At 37.0% G+C, this 18,106-nt stretch overlaps 1 protein-coding gene across 7 annotated transcripts in view; it reads right to left on the bottom strand.

Annotated features, from left to right (window-relative positions):
- AP3B1 (adaptor related protein complex 3 subunit beta 1) overlaps positions 1 to 18,106 on the bottom strand; it is a 330,578-nt gene that overhangs the window by 204,546 nt on the left and 107,926 nt on the right. For all 7 annotated transcript variants that reach the window (XM_072606405.1, XM_072606403.1, XM_072606406.1 and 4 more), the window contains one exon: positions 3,671 to 3,853. In XM_072606405.1, the coding sequence (XP_072462506.1) occupies positions 3,671 to 3,853 (183 nt within the window). The remainder of the gene's footprint in view (positions 1 to 3,670; positions 3,854 to 18,106) is intronic.

Genomic DNA, 18,106 nt, shown 5'->3' on the forward strand with positions numbered 1-18,106 from the left:
GTCATAAAGGTTAACCAGGATCTTAAAAAGTAAAAAAAAAGTCCCCTTTCATACGTAAGATTTAGACACACGATGAGAAAATACACCAAAGGGGCAACGGGAAGCTCATCGGACTAAAAGTCCCAAGATCCTGGTGCTTGCCCTTGTCCTACCACTTACTGGTTTCGTGGCCTTGGGCAAGTCACCAACTCCCTGAGTCTTATTTTCCCCTTCTTCTATCAGAGAAGGGCCATGAAATAATGTACAAAGAAGAGCTGTCAGAGCTGATTAATGTGCAGATACAAAGTGTGATGATTTTTTTCCAGAACTCCATTCCCTATTTATAAACACTCTAAGCTTTTCTTTTTATTCAACTTTATTTTTCTTATGCAACTTTTACGCAAATTGCCTTACTGATCGAAATAAATGATACTTAAAATATAAATTCATCGTGAAATTATTGTTAAAAATATACTTTGCCCTTTTGAGAGCTATACTGTTTCTAAATGTAAGGATCTAGGTTATCCATGAAACAGACTTTGGGGTTTGTGTGCGCGCATGCACGTACAAATTTTACACACACACACGCATTTCTGGTTTTACATACACACACACACACACACACACACACACACACACACAACCAGAAACGTAAGAGATCTTTCACTCGCCTGTTTCAGAGCTGTCATGACAAAACTCTGCAGGGCTCCTCCCCATGACGAAGACTTACGTAACGTACTCTCACACATAAAGCCAGCCTCACCACCTACAACACCTTTATAATAGTAAAAGCAGAACCTGAAAGCTGAAGATGAGTCCCAATGTTGTCTAGTTTCTTCTGGCTTAGTCTAGCTCTAGCTATAAAATAGTGATGGGTAAAAATGCTTCAGTCATCTGAATTAACTAAACAAACCCTAGGACACAAAGCCAAGCTGTCCGAGGAAGTTCACTAGACGATCAACGTCTTTGCTAAGCCAACACCTTCCTTCATATTTAGGTGATCGAAGAACAGAAAACACTATGAGCTGTTAAGGCTTGAGGCAGAGCATACGGAAGAGAAAGGGTCAGAGATACGAAAAGGGAAATACGCACGTGCTCAGCTGGCAATCCACAGTAAAGGGCATTTTATGATCTGTGCCTTGTTGCACTAGTCTACTGTAGGCTTTTAGAAGAGATTACATTAATGGAATTTGTATATGTACATCTATATGTTCTACAGGGACGTCCTTAGCGTTCAAGGACAGACGTTTGGTAATGTAGGAACTCCCACAATCCTATAAACCGTGCAACGTTTACACAAGACTGTAACAAGGAAGTTCGGAGCACCATGTCTGCAGTCAGACTTAGCTTTGTGACCCTAGGCAAGTCACTTCACTTCTGCTTCCCTCTATTTGCACATCTGTAAAATGGGTTAAAATAAAAGCACCCACATCAGCGGGTGTTGAGCCACCGTAAAGTGCTCCACAGCACCGTGTAACTACTGTTGTAATTTTCCAGCACTTGCAAGCTGCTTTAATGGCCCCATCTCCCGTCTCTCATGCACACTCACAGAATGCTCTTCTCTCAACAGTGCATGGAGGCAGTCCTATTATTCCTATTTCACAGATTAAAATCTGAATGAGCAGACAAATGAGACATGGAGTGACTCTCCCAGAACCATGCATCTAGTCAGAATTGAAATGAGGACTCGAAATTCCAAAATTTAAAATGTAAGTCCAGGTCTCCTACTATTATACCACAAGGCTGCTTAATATTTGCCTTTTTATACTTTTTAGAAAAGAGAATTATGAAGAGATTGAATTTCCCTTGATCTTCTTAATTTTTCCCCTTCTTTTTTGACCTTTACTAAATAAGTGAATGAAAAAATAAATAAATGGTAGATGCTACAATTATTTCATATGCTAATATGATTTACTCTGGACATATTTAAAATGCAATGGATAGCACCACGCACTTAAGACTGTCAGTAAACATCATGAAATGGAGACAATGGTTGTAAGATTAATTCCTGACAGTAACTACAGTTTTACATGTGGAACTAGAAAGAGATTCAAAATGACACATACATTCCCCACTAATTATAAACGATGGTGAATCACTGAACACTCAACTTGAAGCACTTAACACTTAAGTACTAGATACATTTCCTATATTCACTTATAAAAGGCTTTTTTCCTTAAGCTGCCATATGTATCAATGGTCTGATAAACCATTTTCAGCATAGGAGTACATGAAGTTTTACCATACTCTCCAACAGAAACTCATGAGCACTTCAATTTTATTGACAAGGATATTAGTTATTATTATCTATTAATCATCACTGAACTGAGAGCGCTAATGCCGTGATCACTGCAGATTGCCTTGACAACTAGCTTTAAACAAATAACGTTCTAGATGTCACCTCGGAGTTTAAATCACATTTCAGCAATTCAAAAGCTTCACGACTTCGTGGCAGAGACCCCCTTCCACCAACGCTGATCTCTCTGCTCCACTTCAATGGGAAAGTTCCTGAGTTACCGCAGCCCAGACACTCATCACTTGGCAGCCGACTGAAAACTTTACTGTTTTCTTTTGACCATAAAAACTACAAAACCAGCATCACCAACATTTTTCAATTAGAAGATACCAAAAAAATGATCTCAGATTTTGTGTGACTTTTAATGAGACTACATGTAAATGTAATTGGGTAACTGGAGCTAACAGTGTTTCAGAAATGCTACCAACGTTTCTTCTCAGCTATGTCGGTCTGCCCCGCACACCTATTAGCACTAAGCAGCTGAGCCTCCTCTGTACTCACAGGTTTGTGCTAAGAGAAACTGCCTGACAGACTTGGCCTTATGACTTATACCAGAGCTTTTTTAAATAAAGTATGAGAAACAATGTGCTACTTTACTAGCATTTAAATTACTTTAACTATTTTCTTCAAGTAGTTAAAACTTGGTTATTTATAAAAGTTATCTACTTCTACTACAAACTATCTTAAAACAAAAGTGGCTGAAATATCTTGTCAATGCAGCAATAAAACAAAAATTGCTTTTTAACTAATCTTTATGTCAAAAAGGCAAAATAATTTAATCTTCATTAGCTCCTATTATCATCCATTTTCGGTACACAATGCCAACTAAAGTGCTAACTAAATTTTTAAAAATTGAATGAAGATATCTAAAAAAACTAACAGAAGAATGAATAAACTTCAATCAAACAAGCCAATTAATGGGAAGTGTTTTGTGAAGCTTAAGGCACTATGTAAAAACTGTTATTATTCAATAATATTATTTAAAATGACATAAAAGAAAATTTAACTTCATAGCTTTAAGTTACTTTTAGTAGAATAATAATATAATAATACGTGCTACTGGCAGCAAGTGTTTGGATCTGTTGGGACTTGGAAATGAAATGATCAGGATTAACTTAAAATTTCCTGTTTGGTGATGTTTTTGTAGGTCATGCACAGCGTTGCTCTTAACAGTGACAGTTCATAAGGCACCAAACTAAAATTGTAAATACTGTGAAATTATTCATTTAATGAACAGGCGAAAGGTGGGTTTTTTAAACTGCCAAAAGAATTTCTGGGTCTTCTCATTTAGACATATTTCAGTAGACTTAATTTTTTGATACACATCTTTTCCAACTAAACCATCCCCATCCTCCTGAGATATTTCATAAGCTGGCAGATATGTTTACCACTTACCTCCTTCCAAGGACTCACAAACTGTGTACGTGCATATCGGGTTAGCATGTGGATTATGACAACCTGGCCCCACTCTTCAACATCAACTAGCAAATTACACAGCTTGCGGTAGTTTCTGTGAATCAGATCTATTCTATCCGGACACACTTCTTCAAAAGCCATCACAACACTCCCAGCTACCAGCTAGAAAAGAAAAAGCATTAACACAATAAGATATACTTTTCTCAATAACTTGCAAAATAATGTTTTGCCAATCTTTACAATACTCGATGTCACAGAGGTGAAAACCCGTCAATGTTTGTTTAAACAACCCATTAATCAGAAAACTCAACGCCATAAACAATATCTTTATTATTATATATATTATATAATGATATGTAATATGATATACATTTATTTAATATATATGGCCCATAACAATTTCCTGATACAGAAAGCCTGAGAAATCCCATCGGGGTTTCTGAGTTTCAGTTAAATTGCTTATACCTGGATCAAAGATAAATCAACTTTCCTATTTTTTAAAGCTGATATAGCCTCAAACACATAATAAACAAATTATATACTATACAAATGAAATAAAACATTAAACAAGATTCAACATTTTTTAATGAGAGGTAAATATCAGTTATATAATTAAGAAAAATACTGAGACATTTTGGTATAGAACCTCTTGATCATGCATTTAAATAACTTTTCATGTACATAATTTCTTCACCAAAAATAACTACCTGAAAAATTAGCAAAATTTCGTCAAAACTCAAACTGTGAGCCAAAATAGCACATTGCCCAAAAGGTGTGACTTTTAGAAAGTGAATTGTTGTCATCCCAGAAATACTCTCAATGTTTTTTTAAAATTACTATTCTTTTTTCTAATTGGCTTGATTAATATTTCTCTGTCAAACTATATGTCATGAGGAATACCTAACATGACAGGACATCTATATGAACCACTGAAATGCACACAGTTCGCCAGCAATGTGATACAGCTTTCTAGTAGCAAATTAATGCCATATTCTTTCTGAACGCTGGGGATTCTTCATTTCAACCTCTAAAATTTCCCCAATGACTTAAAGTAAGCAATTAAATAGAAATACAATTTACTGAAATGGCACTTTTTGAAAAATATTAAAAACAATGATATTCATATTTTTAGAGTTTTTCCCTGTATCTGGCTGACATTTGGTTTATTAATATGCACCCAACAATACAACTGAAAGAAAACAGCTCAGAATATGGACTTGCTATTATGCTAAACAAGTTTCAAGTCCTGTGGGGATTTTATGAATTACCAATCAGTATAAACGTGAAGTCGCATTTATTGACTCCAGCCCTGCCCACGTACTGGTACCTGCTGGTCCCAGCATGTAAGCAAGTCATTCCAGAAAGCAAAGAATTGATTATTTGTGAGACCTAAATCAAACTGTATTATGCTGATGATAATTTTCCATTTTCTGTTTATGTGAAAAGTTGTTTATATCTTAAACATTACTTTTTTATATCTCCTACATTAAATTTTCCTTCGAAACAGAAATTTAGAGGTAGGTAACGATCATGTTTCCATAGACTGAATTTAGTATCTTTTAAACAACTCTTAAAATCTTAAACACAGTCTACAGTATGCACAATGGGGAAAATCTAAGCTCTTCTGACACTGTCAAATACTGTCTGTAAAATGATCCCTAAGAATATATACTAAAATCACGTACTTGTGGAAGGTAAAATGACAGATAAATAACAGTCAGCTTAAAAGGAGTCCTTCAATTTCAGATCAAATGTAGGATCATTAAATAAGGAAACAGACGAATGGATTAATGAATGAACTGCCAAGCCTTGAGTGATCTTTACTTGACCTCCAAGTAAAATTAATTCATCGTTATACCATACAAAAGTAAAAAGTAAAACAATATGTATACCTGGCTACTGCTTAAGAAAATAGTCCATAAAAGTTTACAGAAATGAAGTAAGAAAACACTATCACCAAAAGCTAAGCAGGGAAAAAAGCTCTTATTAATACTGTCACTGTTAAAATTTAATTCGAAAAAGGAAAAGTGAAAACAGATCATTTTAAAAGCTACCACTGACCATTCAACAGTATTCATTCTACTATTGTCTTAACAGTTTGAGCCTATATCTAAATGCCAGTAAAACAGTTGATAATTGAAGTTTATTAAATGTTCAATATTCCATAAAACACTCAGAATTAAAACAAAATGATCCACTCAGATTTTAAAACCAAAAAATATTGGTTTCCAAAATACAGTCAGTTTATTTCCATCTCACTGTGTCAATAGTAGCTTTTTGTATAAGGGGGAAAATAAATCACTGCAACCAAACTAGCAATGCACTCATCAAACTCAAATGCAGCTTTCCATTTATGTATTTTTTATATTAAAGCAATAAACACGGTTCATTTGTCTTCCACCGGTTGCCACGTCTTTCTGTGCTGTTGCTATGAACTTCAGCCATTAGCCGCGCTCCAAGGTAAACTACACGAACCATCAACAAAAGTGACACCCAATCTAGGGAGTTCATATTTTCTCCAGATTATCTATGCTCGTTGACAAGCTGGTAATGAAAAAAATCACACTAAGCAAATGGTTCCTCTAATAACAATAAATTTTCTATAAAATTATGAAGGGTACAAAACGTTTCCTTGCATCTATTTTGTCATGAATTCTAATTAACGCTGCAAAAACCTGAGAGTGCTGGGTCATCACAAGAAGTGCATCAAGATTTGATTGATAATATGGTGCAAGTTGGCCAATGCTGCCAAGATTTCCTTCTCTTAAATTAATGGCCATCCCACCTGCCCTAATCATACAGCCCAAATGATATTCCCCTTCTTATTTCAATTTTCTGGAGGCATGGAAAATAGGAAAGATCAGTCATTTATCTTCTAATAGCTGGATAATAGATCTATCACAATAAAACATCTGCAGAAACTAAGATTGTTCTTCCCCCACCACAACAGCGGAGTTTTTTACTAACTAACCCTAAATCGATAACTAACAAAAACCATGTCTCACCCACACATTTTAACTAAAAACTTGACATACTCATTAAATGTCTCTAATATGAAGGAGCAGGCCCTTTCAAACAAATTCTTCCCTTTTTAACAGCTATAAATGTCCTGAAAGTCGCCAGATTTCTAAGAATCAACATTTTCTACAGAAAATTACAGATGACCAAAATCTTCTGGTCTAAACTCACTAGAAATAAATGAGAAAACAGAGAAATGTGAGAAGACTGGCATGAGCTGATGCAGCAAGAAGAGAAGATGATGTCAAGGAGACAACATTGAAGCGAGGTCACCAACCTGAGGGCTGGCGGCATGTGTCCTGCCTCCCATCAGGGAGAGTGGGTCAGAGGTCCAGAAATGAAAACGCACTCTCGGAAATAGACAGCATGTTGGTTTGATTCGCTCAACTATACTTACTTGTTCTACAGGAAGGTGGGAAAGGAGATTATTAGGAAGGCAGAGCAATTGGTTTTTCAATCAACTAAACTGAAGAAATGAACATCACACAGCACTTATCACATTCTTCAGGACATCACGCCTCCTTCTGGCTACTTCTCAAACAGGCCTATTCAATGAAGGGGCGTTGCCTCACCCTGAGTGAGTACCTCCAAAGATCCTGGCCTAAAGGGCCCAAGGGGCATCCTGGGTCATCTCCAGTCATCCAGAGGAATATCTGGTCACTGGATCCAGATGGCTCAGAAGGAGAAGTGAGGCTGGTGACCTGCACAGCCCTCCCTCACTCAAAACAAAGTCAAGTGCAAGTCATATCGTCATTTCTTTGATAGCACGGTCTTCTTCGGCAACAAAGGATGAACACAATCCTTAACTCACGGTTATATTGTACTTTCAAATGCCTCTCCAAAGAAAGTTGCACAAACTCTTAGCAATGAAGTATTCATTGCTGAAAAACTTGCAACCTGCTGATAGCTTTTCCCACAAGATATCCTTGGCCACCTACCCTCAAGAAAGAGGATTCCTAATCTTCTTTTGTATCATTACCACCACCATCCCCTGCCCCTGGTAGTCTGGTGAAGCCCATGGCTCCCTTCTGAGAATAATATCTTTAGATGCATAAATTAAAACATACAGGATCACAAAGAAAACCAGACATCACAAAATAGCTTATATATATTTTTTTCAATGTTCATGGACTCCAGTTTAACAACTTCTCCTTTATAGACTGGATGACCATCTAAACCTTTAGTTAGATAAATCCATCCCTTTTTTTTTTAAATCATTCCTCATCATTCTTTTTTTAAAAAACATGTCACCCTGCATCACCGAGGACAGACAGAGCTCATATCAGCTCCTTACTGATAAACTTGGACTGGCCACTGTGGTCTACCATTTACAGCATCTGGAACAGGAACAGAAATAGGTACCTTTACCATTTGTAAATATAGTGATCCTCCTCTACTCTGGTCCCCTTTTATGAGGATCTTGTCAAGTAAGTCTCTTTTCTACTCACCAAAAAGAATCCTTGGAAACAAGGAAAGCCATTCATGGCTTTTTTTTTTTCAGTGTTCTCAGCCTTTCACTAATATTCCTCTTAACCACTGTACAAAATCTCAGGTATTCACTGACAGACACACAACCTTTTCTTTAAATATTTGAAAACATTTGCAAGTCTTCTTGTAGAATTTTAATGATCACAAAAAACAATTATTTCCTGCTGAACAAATACTAAAATTAGCTCACTCAAATATCAATTTTAGCAACAGAATATTACTGTAGCTCATTTAACACAGTCAAAAAAAGGCTAGTCTTTCAAATGGATTAATTCAATAACAAAAATTAAACATTTTATTTGCACTAAAAACAAATTGAAAACAATTTAGACAAAAGCAAAATAACTTTTGTCCAACATGTACTTGTACCTACCTGACCCTTTCATCTTACTCCTTCCACATATACACAAGGATATTAAAATATATATATAGATATATATGTATATGTATACGTCACCACAAATGACCCAGTCTACCAGTTCATCAGCCTCTTCAACTACCACAATTACTGTCTTCAGTCTATTTAAACCACCACAGGTAAAGTCTCAGTACTTATCTCAATATCATCCATAACTGTTCTACTTCCATGATCCTGAACTTTCAAATTCTTCTCTCCAAAATCCTCATATTCCCCCATCTCTCCTTTTACTAGCCTTCTCCTCCATTCATTTTTTCCATCCTGCAGTCCCTCCAACTCTTTACACTTCTCTCAACCCATCACAACCATATGAGCATGATTTTCCTCCCTTCAGAGCTGTGAGAGGGGGAAAATCCACCAGAGTCCTGAGGCTAATTTTTGTCCTTAGAAGGTACAGAAATGGTCCTCCAGACTTAATTGGCTTAGGGGATTACAGGTTCAGGCTGGTGAAACTGCTTCTGGTCACATAAGTACAAAATGCCCCAAGGAGCTCCAGCTCCTCTCTGATGCTTGATTATTAAGAGGACTCTAGGTAATTGGGAGGCAAGGGGCCTCTGAACCCACTGAAGTTCAATCCACAAGTAGTCCTGGTTGAATATCCTTGTCGATTATTCTTCCCTGGATAAAGCTAAGCAAATCAACATTTTTTTTAACTTAACTGATTTCAAAATTCTTACTTTGTTCCAATACAGAAGCTAAAGTACAAGAGGACTGGCTTTGTGTACCCTGACATAAAGCAACAGTCCTGATCCTAGAGATGAACAATTCAACTACACCTTACTGACTCCAGTTATTGTCTCTACTTCAATCCATTACTTCCTTGTCCTACAGTTGGTCACATGCAACTCAAAAGGCAACTCCTTCTTCTCTCTTTCCCTTTTACTTTCTTGAAGGGCAAGATAGATTTCTATACCCCACTGCCTGTATATCTTACTTCCCAGTTGCACGGAAAAACAATTTTTTAATATCTGTTTTTAAAACTTTGAGTTCCAAATTCTCTCCCTTCTTCCCTCCCCACCCAACTGCAATGTTAATGAGAGTTAAAGATCTTCCCCATCCATTGAAGGAAGTTTGTAGGTGAGATTTGCTTTGTAGGAAGGCTAACACCTTTTGTTAATTTCTAATGAGGTACAAGTTCTCAAGGATCCTATACCCTCTGGCTCTGAAAAGTGTATATAGATTCTGAGGTAAGGTTTTGTTTTGGGGCTTACTCATTGGAAAAGTTTGCTTGGCCAGAGAGACTCTGAGTAGCCACTAAGGAGTCCCCTGGCTTGGAAAACCCAGATGTTGGTGCTTCTGTCTCTGGTAACTATGTATGTATGTAATGGTCAGAGAGTTGGATAGGTCTGTTGATGTATGTATGGATGGATCACATGACATATATATCATATGATGTATCGTTTATGGTCAGAGAGCTGGAAGCCCTATCTGCTTGTTGGTCTTTATTTCTCTGTTTGTAATTTCTCTAAAGTTCAGGGTGCTGACGTTTTCCCCTGAACTAAGTGAATGATAAATATGCTTGATTAAAGTAGATTACTGACCCCTCAAAAGTTGCTTTCCTTTTAGAAAAGCAGATCTAAGAACCTGTGCAGTGGGTCATACTGGGTACGCCAGGATCCTTCCTGTTACACCACCCTCATTGAGAAGGCAAGCAATTCAATACAGGTTATATACATGTAGTTATGCAAAGCACTTCCATAACAGCCATGTTGTGAAAGACTATATTTCCCTCCATCCTATTCTGTCCCTCAATTATTCTATTTCTCCTTTGACCCTGTCCTTTTTCAAGAGTGTTTGCTTCTGACTACCCACTCCCCCAATCTGCCCTCCCTTCTATCTTACCCTGCAAGGGTAAGATACTCAATTGAGTGTGTATGTTATTACCTCCTTAAGCCAAATGCAATGAGAGTAAGGTTCACTCATTCCTTCTCACCTCACCCCTCTTCCCTTCCATTCTGAAATCTTTTTCTTCCCTCTTTTATGTGAGATAATTTACCCCATTCTCTCTCTCCCTTTCTCCTCCCAATATATTCCTCTCACACCCTTTAATTTTATTTTTTAGATATCATCCCTTCATATTCAACTCACCCTGTGCCATCTATTGATCGATCGATCAATCGATCAATCTATCTCCTTCAACTATCCTAATACTGAGAAAGGTCTCATGAGTTAAAAATATTATCTTTCCATGTAGAAAGTTTAACTTTAATAAGTCTCTTATGATTTCTCTGTTCTGTTTACTTTTTCATACTTCTCTTGATTCTTGTATTTTAAAGTCAAATTTTCTATTCAACTCTAGCCTTTTCATCAAGAATGCTTCCAATGTCCATTTTTTCCCTTGAATTATACTCAGTTTTGCTGGGTAGGTGATTCTTGGTTTTAACCCTACCTCCTCTAACCTCTGAAATATCACATTCCAAGCCCTTTGATCCCTTAATATAGATCCTGTGTTATCCTGATTGCATTTCCACAATACTCAAATTGTTTCTTTCTGGCTGCTTGCAATATTTTCTCCTTGACCTGGGAACTCTGGAATTTGGCTACAATATTCCTAGGACTTTTCCTTTTAGGATCTTTTCCCAGAGATGATCAGTGGATTCTTTCAATTTCTATTGTACCCTCTTGTTCCAGAATCAGGGCAGTTTTCTGCAATTTCTTGAAAGATGTTGTCTAGGCTTTTTTTTTTTTTTTGACCATGGCTTTCAGGTAATCTAATAATTTTAAATTATCTCTCCTAGATCTATTTTGCAGGTCAGTGGTTTCTCCAATGAGATATTTAACATTGTCTTCTATTTTTTCATTCTTTTGGTTCTATTTTATAATTTTTTGATTTCTCATAAAGTCATTAACTTCCATGTGCTCCATTCTAATTTTGAAAGAATATTTTCTTCAGTGAGCTTTTGGACCTCCTTTTCCATTTGGCCAATTCTGCTTTTTAAAGCATTCTTCTCCTCATTGGCTTTTTGGACTTCTTTTGCCATTTGGGTTGGTTTATTTTTAAGGTGTTATTTTCTTCAGTATTTTTCTGGGTCTCCATCAGTAAGCTCTTGATTCAATTTTCATGCTTTTCTTGCATCACTCTCATTTCTCTTTGCAATTTTCCTTCTACCTCTCTTACTTGATTTTCAAACTCCTTTTTGAGCTCTTCCATGGCCTATGACCAATTCATATTTTTTTTGGAGGCTTTTAATGAAGGAGCTTTGACTTTGTCTTCTTCTGGTTGTATGTTTTGATCTTCTTTGTTACCAAAGTTAAGATTCTATAGTCTGAATTCTTTTACAATGTTTACTCACCTTTCCAAATATTTGACTTTCTAACTCTTTGTCAAGGTAGGACTCTGCTTCTGATTGGTGTGGGGGTAGGTGTACTGTCCCAGGCTTCAGGTATTTCATATCAGTCACTCAATCTCCCAGAACTCTGGAAGCAGCCTCTGCCACTGCTGCTGCTGCTGCACTGTCACCACCACCCCACCACCTTGAGGCTGGAGTTGACCTGGCCAAACCCAGTCAGATGATGGACTCCTCTTTCACCCAGGTCTCATAGAGTTTTCCCACTGACTGTTTTTGGCATTAGTGGACTGAGAAATCTGGAAACTGCCACAGCTGCCAATGATTCAGTCGCCTGAGGCCTGTTACTGCCTGTCTGTCCTAGTACAACCCATGCCGGACTGCACTCCCCTCCCTGTCCTGTGTGACAGTTGCTTTCTGTTGACTTTTCAGGTTGTCTTGGGCTGGGGATTTGTTTTACTCTGTCATTTTGTGGGTTCTACAGCTCTAGAATTTGTTTAGAGTCATTTTTTTCAGGTATTTGGAGGGCTTTGGAGCAGAGCTCAAGGAAGCCCCTGCTTTTACTCTGCCATCTTTGCTCCAGCCCCATGCGTATCCTTTGACCCAGCAATCATACTACTAGGTCTGTATCCCAAAAAGATAAAGAAAAAAATTTAAGGGAAAAGAACCTATTTGGACAAAAATATTTATAGCAGCTCTTTTTGTGGTGGCTAAGAGTGGATATTGAGGGGATATCCATTATTTGAGGAATGGCCAAACAAGTTGTGGTGTATGACTGTAATGGAAAACTACTGTGCTACAAGAAATGATGAGCAAGATGATGTCATAAAAATCTGGAAAGACATACATGAACTGATACAGAGTGAAGAACAGCAATACTGTACGATGAAAAACTGTAAATGACTTAAGCATTCTCAGCAATACAATGATTAGACAATCCCAAAGGATTCACGATGAAAAACATCATCCACTTCCAGAGAAGAACTGATGATATCTGAATACGGATGGAAACATACTATTCTTCTTTTTTTTTGTCCGAGTTTTCCTCCACAAAACAACTGATATGGAGATGTTTTACATGATTACATTGTATAATCTATATCAGACTGCTTACCATCTCAGGGAAGAATTTAAAAAGAGTGGGAGAGATAAAACGTAGACTTCAAAGCTTTTGTTAAAATGTTAAAAATTTATTTTACATGTGATTGGGGAAAAATATTTAAAAAATAAAATTAAAATTTTAAAAAAGAAGTTTGCTTTTTTTGTAGATTTGTAAAAAAAGCTCTGCAATATCCCCAAAACAATCCAGCCCACTTTCCTCTTCACATTCAACTCTGGATCCACCTTGTTTTCCACACTATCTACCTCAGACATGCGTAGTGTTGGACAAAGGTTCGAAAAGTAAATGAAAAATAATTCCTTAAAAATCAAAATTGGGCAAATGGAAGCTAGTGACTATGAGACATCAAGAATCAATCAAATAAAATCAAAAGTATGAAAATATAGAAGGCTAAAATACCTCACTGGAAAAATCAAGTGACCTGGAAAAAAAGGTACAGGAGAGATAATTTAAGAATTATTGGACTACCTGGAAGCCATGATTATAAAAGAACCTGGATAGCATTTTTCAAGAAATTATCAAGGAAAACTGCCCTGATATCCTAGAACCAGAGGATAAAATAGTAATTTAAAGATCCATTTCTACATTAAGGGACTGGAGGGCTTGGAATAAGATAATCCAGAAGGCAAAGGAGCTTGGATGACAGAATCAACTACCCACCAAAACTGAGCATAATCTTGCAGGAGGAAAAAATGGATATACAATGAAATAAGGAACATTCCTGATGAAAACACCAATAATAAATTGAAAGTTTGATTTTAAAATATAAGACTGAAAAGAAGCACAAAATGGCAAATGGAAAGAAAAACATTTGCCATTTTGTGCTTCTTTATCTTTATTAGGGTAGTTACAAGAAGCATACATTGCCAGAGGTCATGAGTGTGAATTAAATATACTGGGATATCTAAAAAAATAAAAAGGAATGTACTGGGAGAAGGGGAAAGGGTGAGGTAGAATGGGGTAAATTATCTCATATAAAATTGATCCTATCCAGTTCTTCTAGGAGTTTGTCCCCTTGATCATTCCCTCTCTTTTTTTCTTTCTCTCATCTCTGATCTCTCCTTAGACACAGTCTCCTGCATTGGTGCCTTCAAATATACCCAGGTCCCACTCATTGTCTCATAAAAGTGAATAAATGAATGAATGAATGAATCCTTTCACTTTGCCCTGGCACTTTCTCCTGCTATGGTCCTCTTTTCCCCATCACTCTTTCACAGATGAACTTCTAGAAACATTGATCTACATTTGTTGAATACATTTCCTTGCCTCCCACTCATTTCTCAACACCCTGGCAATTTGGCTTCTGACCTTACTATTCAACTGAATTTGTTCTTTCCAAGAAAAACAAACCATCTCCTAAATGCTAAATCCAACAGCTTTTATGGTCCACATCGTACTTGGCCTCTCTACAGCAATGGATACCAGCAACCAATCCCTTTTTCTAGCACACTTGCTTTATTTTGGCTTATATAACATTGCTACCTCATGGGTCTGCCTCCATTTGATCATTCTTTCTCAAATTCCTTTGTTCAAATTATTTTTTGTATTAACAAAGAACCAGAAATGAAGTTGTTGTTCAGTCATGTCTAACTCTTTGTGAGAATCACTTAGGGTTTCCTTGGCAAAGATACTGGAGTGGTTTGCCATTTCTTTCTCTAGCTCATTTTTCAGAGAAACTGAGGCAAATAGGATTTAGTGACTTGCCCAGAGTCACACAGCTATGAAGTGTCTGAGGCCAGGTTAAGTCCTCCTGACTTCAGACCTAGCATTCTACTCACTGAACCATCTAGATGCCCAGTAATGAATTAGGTGACCATATATTAGGGAATACATAAATAGATAGTGGATATGAATGAAATGTTAATATACTGTCAGACATGAATTCAGAGAATTATGTCAATGAAAAAAACCCAAAAACTTAGGTAAAAGTAAAATGCAGTTGGTCCTATAACATTCCCAAATGTGAAAAACCATAAATAACCTGAGGCCCCAACTCCAAATCTTTATTTTTAATAATTCTGATCTATTTATCACACAAAACAAGTAAGACAAACCCACTACACACATAAAACAAGTTGCAGTTTCCATGGAAGAGAAACTAGTATCTCACATACTATGCAGAGTCTGTGTAGCAGCAGTAACTGCTTTCACCAATTTCCTTCTCCTAGGAAAAGGACAAGATAAAACCATCACTGCTGCTGGAAATCACAAGACTAAGTCTGGAGGGCAGAGAGGCAGAAAAGAGGCTTTCCCAAAGAGAGTGTGAAACCATGCAGAGTTCCTAAGCACACTGAAACTTTTAACCAAATCTAACTGTTTACAATAAATTTATGTGTGTATACTTATGGTACTAAATTATGAGACAGATTAAAAATATACAGCGTTTATGACTTACTTAGCTTTCTTTACATACACAAATTGTTTGCAGTTTTCTGCAGTATTCCTCAAACCTCCAAAAACTCCCATTTAATTATCAATTGTCAAACCCCAATAAACAAAACTATGAAAGTGAAATCCACAAATTTCAAACGATGACTATATTCTATTTTTTATAAACATTAAACAGAAAATTCTAACAGTCAAATCTCGGAAGGAGAAACTGAACAAGCCATAAATTATTTCACAAAATTATTTCACTAAACCAGACTCGCTGACAGTTGAACTCTGTGGAATGTTTAAAATATTGATAAACTTCATGTGTCATAAAGCTGCCCTCTTCCCTCTCCCCCACTATGCTCAAAAATAGAAAGCCCTAGCAAACTTCTTCTGTGAGACAAAAAGGTCTGAGTACTAAAGCCAAACCAAGGACAGCTAAAGAAAACAAATAATAAACTAGCTTCAAAAAATTTTAACAATGAAAAAAAAATTTTAATATTGGCAGAAGAAACTAACAGACAAAAAAAATCATTCATTATGACCAAGTTGGAAATTTATATCAGGAACCTAAAAGATAGTTTAATGCAAGAAAAATGAAACAAACATGACAGCAACAGAAAAAAACCTGCAACAAGCCTATGATGAAGTAAAAAAAATGGCACAGAAAAAAGAAACTAGAAATAAAAGAAAATCTTTCCCACACTTAGTAACTGTGCCTATGGTTAGTCTTGTTTACCTATAAATGTGTGCAAACAGAACTTATGCACAGAAGTTATTTTTGAACTTAAAAACATGAATACACAGCTTAACAAGAATACTACTAGTAAACGTTATCCATGGGAAGTGTTTAATAAAAGCTTGTGAAATAGAAATTTGATTCATGCCAAAATTTTCAGATAATATATAAAACCAAATTTTTAGTGGGTTCTCTTTTTTAAAAATTGTTAAATAGTCAACATTTTTACAAAAAAAAAGTCTCCAAGAATTCACTAGTGCACTTGTTAAAGTGCTAACATCTATTGATTTGGCAACAATGCACTGCGAAACATCCTGTTGCCCAGGTAGAGATTTACCACATCTGGCTCAGGGAGACTAGAAAGCACCTACCAAGTAGGCTGCTATTTCCTTCAAAAGGTAATGACACTGTCCTGGACACTAAATGAGTTCAGGATTCTACAGCTCAAACTATTGGCACAATCTCGTAGTCTCTTCAGCTGAGGCCACACTACCCAGCCACGACAAACTGGTTACTACTTATTACCAACACAGTAGCGAAGTCAGTCAGTCATCAAGCATTTATTAAGGCTTACCATGTGCACAGCAAAATGCTGAGCATGGGGGACATAAAGAAAGGCAAAGAGACCACAGACTCTGGAGTCATGGAGCTCACACTATGATGGAGGGAGGATTGGAACCAAGTCTTCAAAGGAAGCCAGGGTTCAGGCATAAGGAACAGGAAGTGAATCGCTGGACTATCACGTGTGAGGAACCAGTGTCATTGGATGGTAGACAGAGAAGGCAAGAAGGAGGGAGCAGGAAAGGGCTTTAGAAGCCAAAGAGAAAATTCTCCCAAGTTTACTTAGTAGCAGGGGAGACGCGACCACCTGCACATTAGTGATTGTATAGCTAGAATTTCTAGAACCATGTTAAATGATAACGGGATGTACAGACACCCCAGCTTACCTTCACTCTTCCTGAAAACACCTCTAGTATCTCTCCATCATAAATAATGGCATCTCTTATTTTTAGGTGGAAATCATATACCATTATTCCAAAAAAGTGTATTCATTCTAATGCATTTCCATTCCTGGTCCCCCTCCATGATATGCGGGCTCCACCCGCAGCTAACAGGGCGAAGGATGCTCTCTGGGCACCTCCTCTGCTTCTTCTGGGCAGTAAGACTGGAGATCACATGCTTTAAAAACAAAACTGGGGTGTGAGCACAAAGGGAGATGGACACCGAAGGTCTGGAGTTATCTTTCTGCTGCTTTAATCCCAGCAATGCAAGTGCGAGTTCCTCCCCCTCTTTCTCTCTCCTAACCTTGCCTGATGAGGGAAATTTACTATTAGGACTTCTCTCAGCTCTCTTTCCTCTGACTTTTCCTATAGCCAAGAGGAAGAGGAAAGGAGAGATGGGGAGGACTGATGACTTCTTAATCTGCCCTGCTTCTAAGCAGATCACTCATTATATTCCCTCCCTCCAACATGAAAGAAACACAAACACTTTATTGTCCACTTGACCAGGAGCATAGTATTTTTGCTCCTGTCATTCACCCCCAGGAAAATACAGCTGATGCATTTTGTTCTTTAAAAAAAAAAGTGTGGCATTTTGTCAAAAACTTTTTTTAACATTGTTTTAATAATGTGATTTTTGTTGTTATTATTATTAATATGACCTATTAAGTTTATACTTTACAACTACCAAACCAATCTTGAATTCTTGGTATAAATCCACCTTTATTGTGCTTATAGATAGGGAACAAACCTGAGATTTCACTGGTACAAGAACTGCCGGGTAAGGAAACACTCTATCAACGCAGGTTAGCATGTTCTCTGAATTTAGAGGTATAGGACATTTCCTAGACTAGAACACTGAGAAATTAGATAATTTGCCCAGGGTCATAAAACCAGAGGCAAGACCTGAACCCAGATCTCCCTGGCTTTGAAGCCTCCTTTTTACTAACCATGCTACACTACCTTTCAAACAC

The sequence above is a fragment of the Notamacropus eugenii genome, chromosome 4 (assembly GCF_028372415.1).
Source record: "Notamacropus eugenii isolate mMacEug1 chromosome 4, mMacEug1.pri_v2, whole genome shotgun sequence".
NCBI lineage: Eukaryota > Metazoa > Chordata > Mammalia > Diprotodontia > Macropodidae > Notamacropus > Notamacropus eugenii.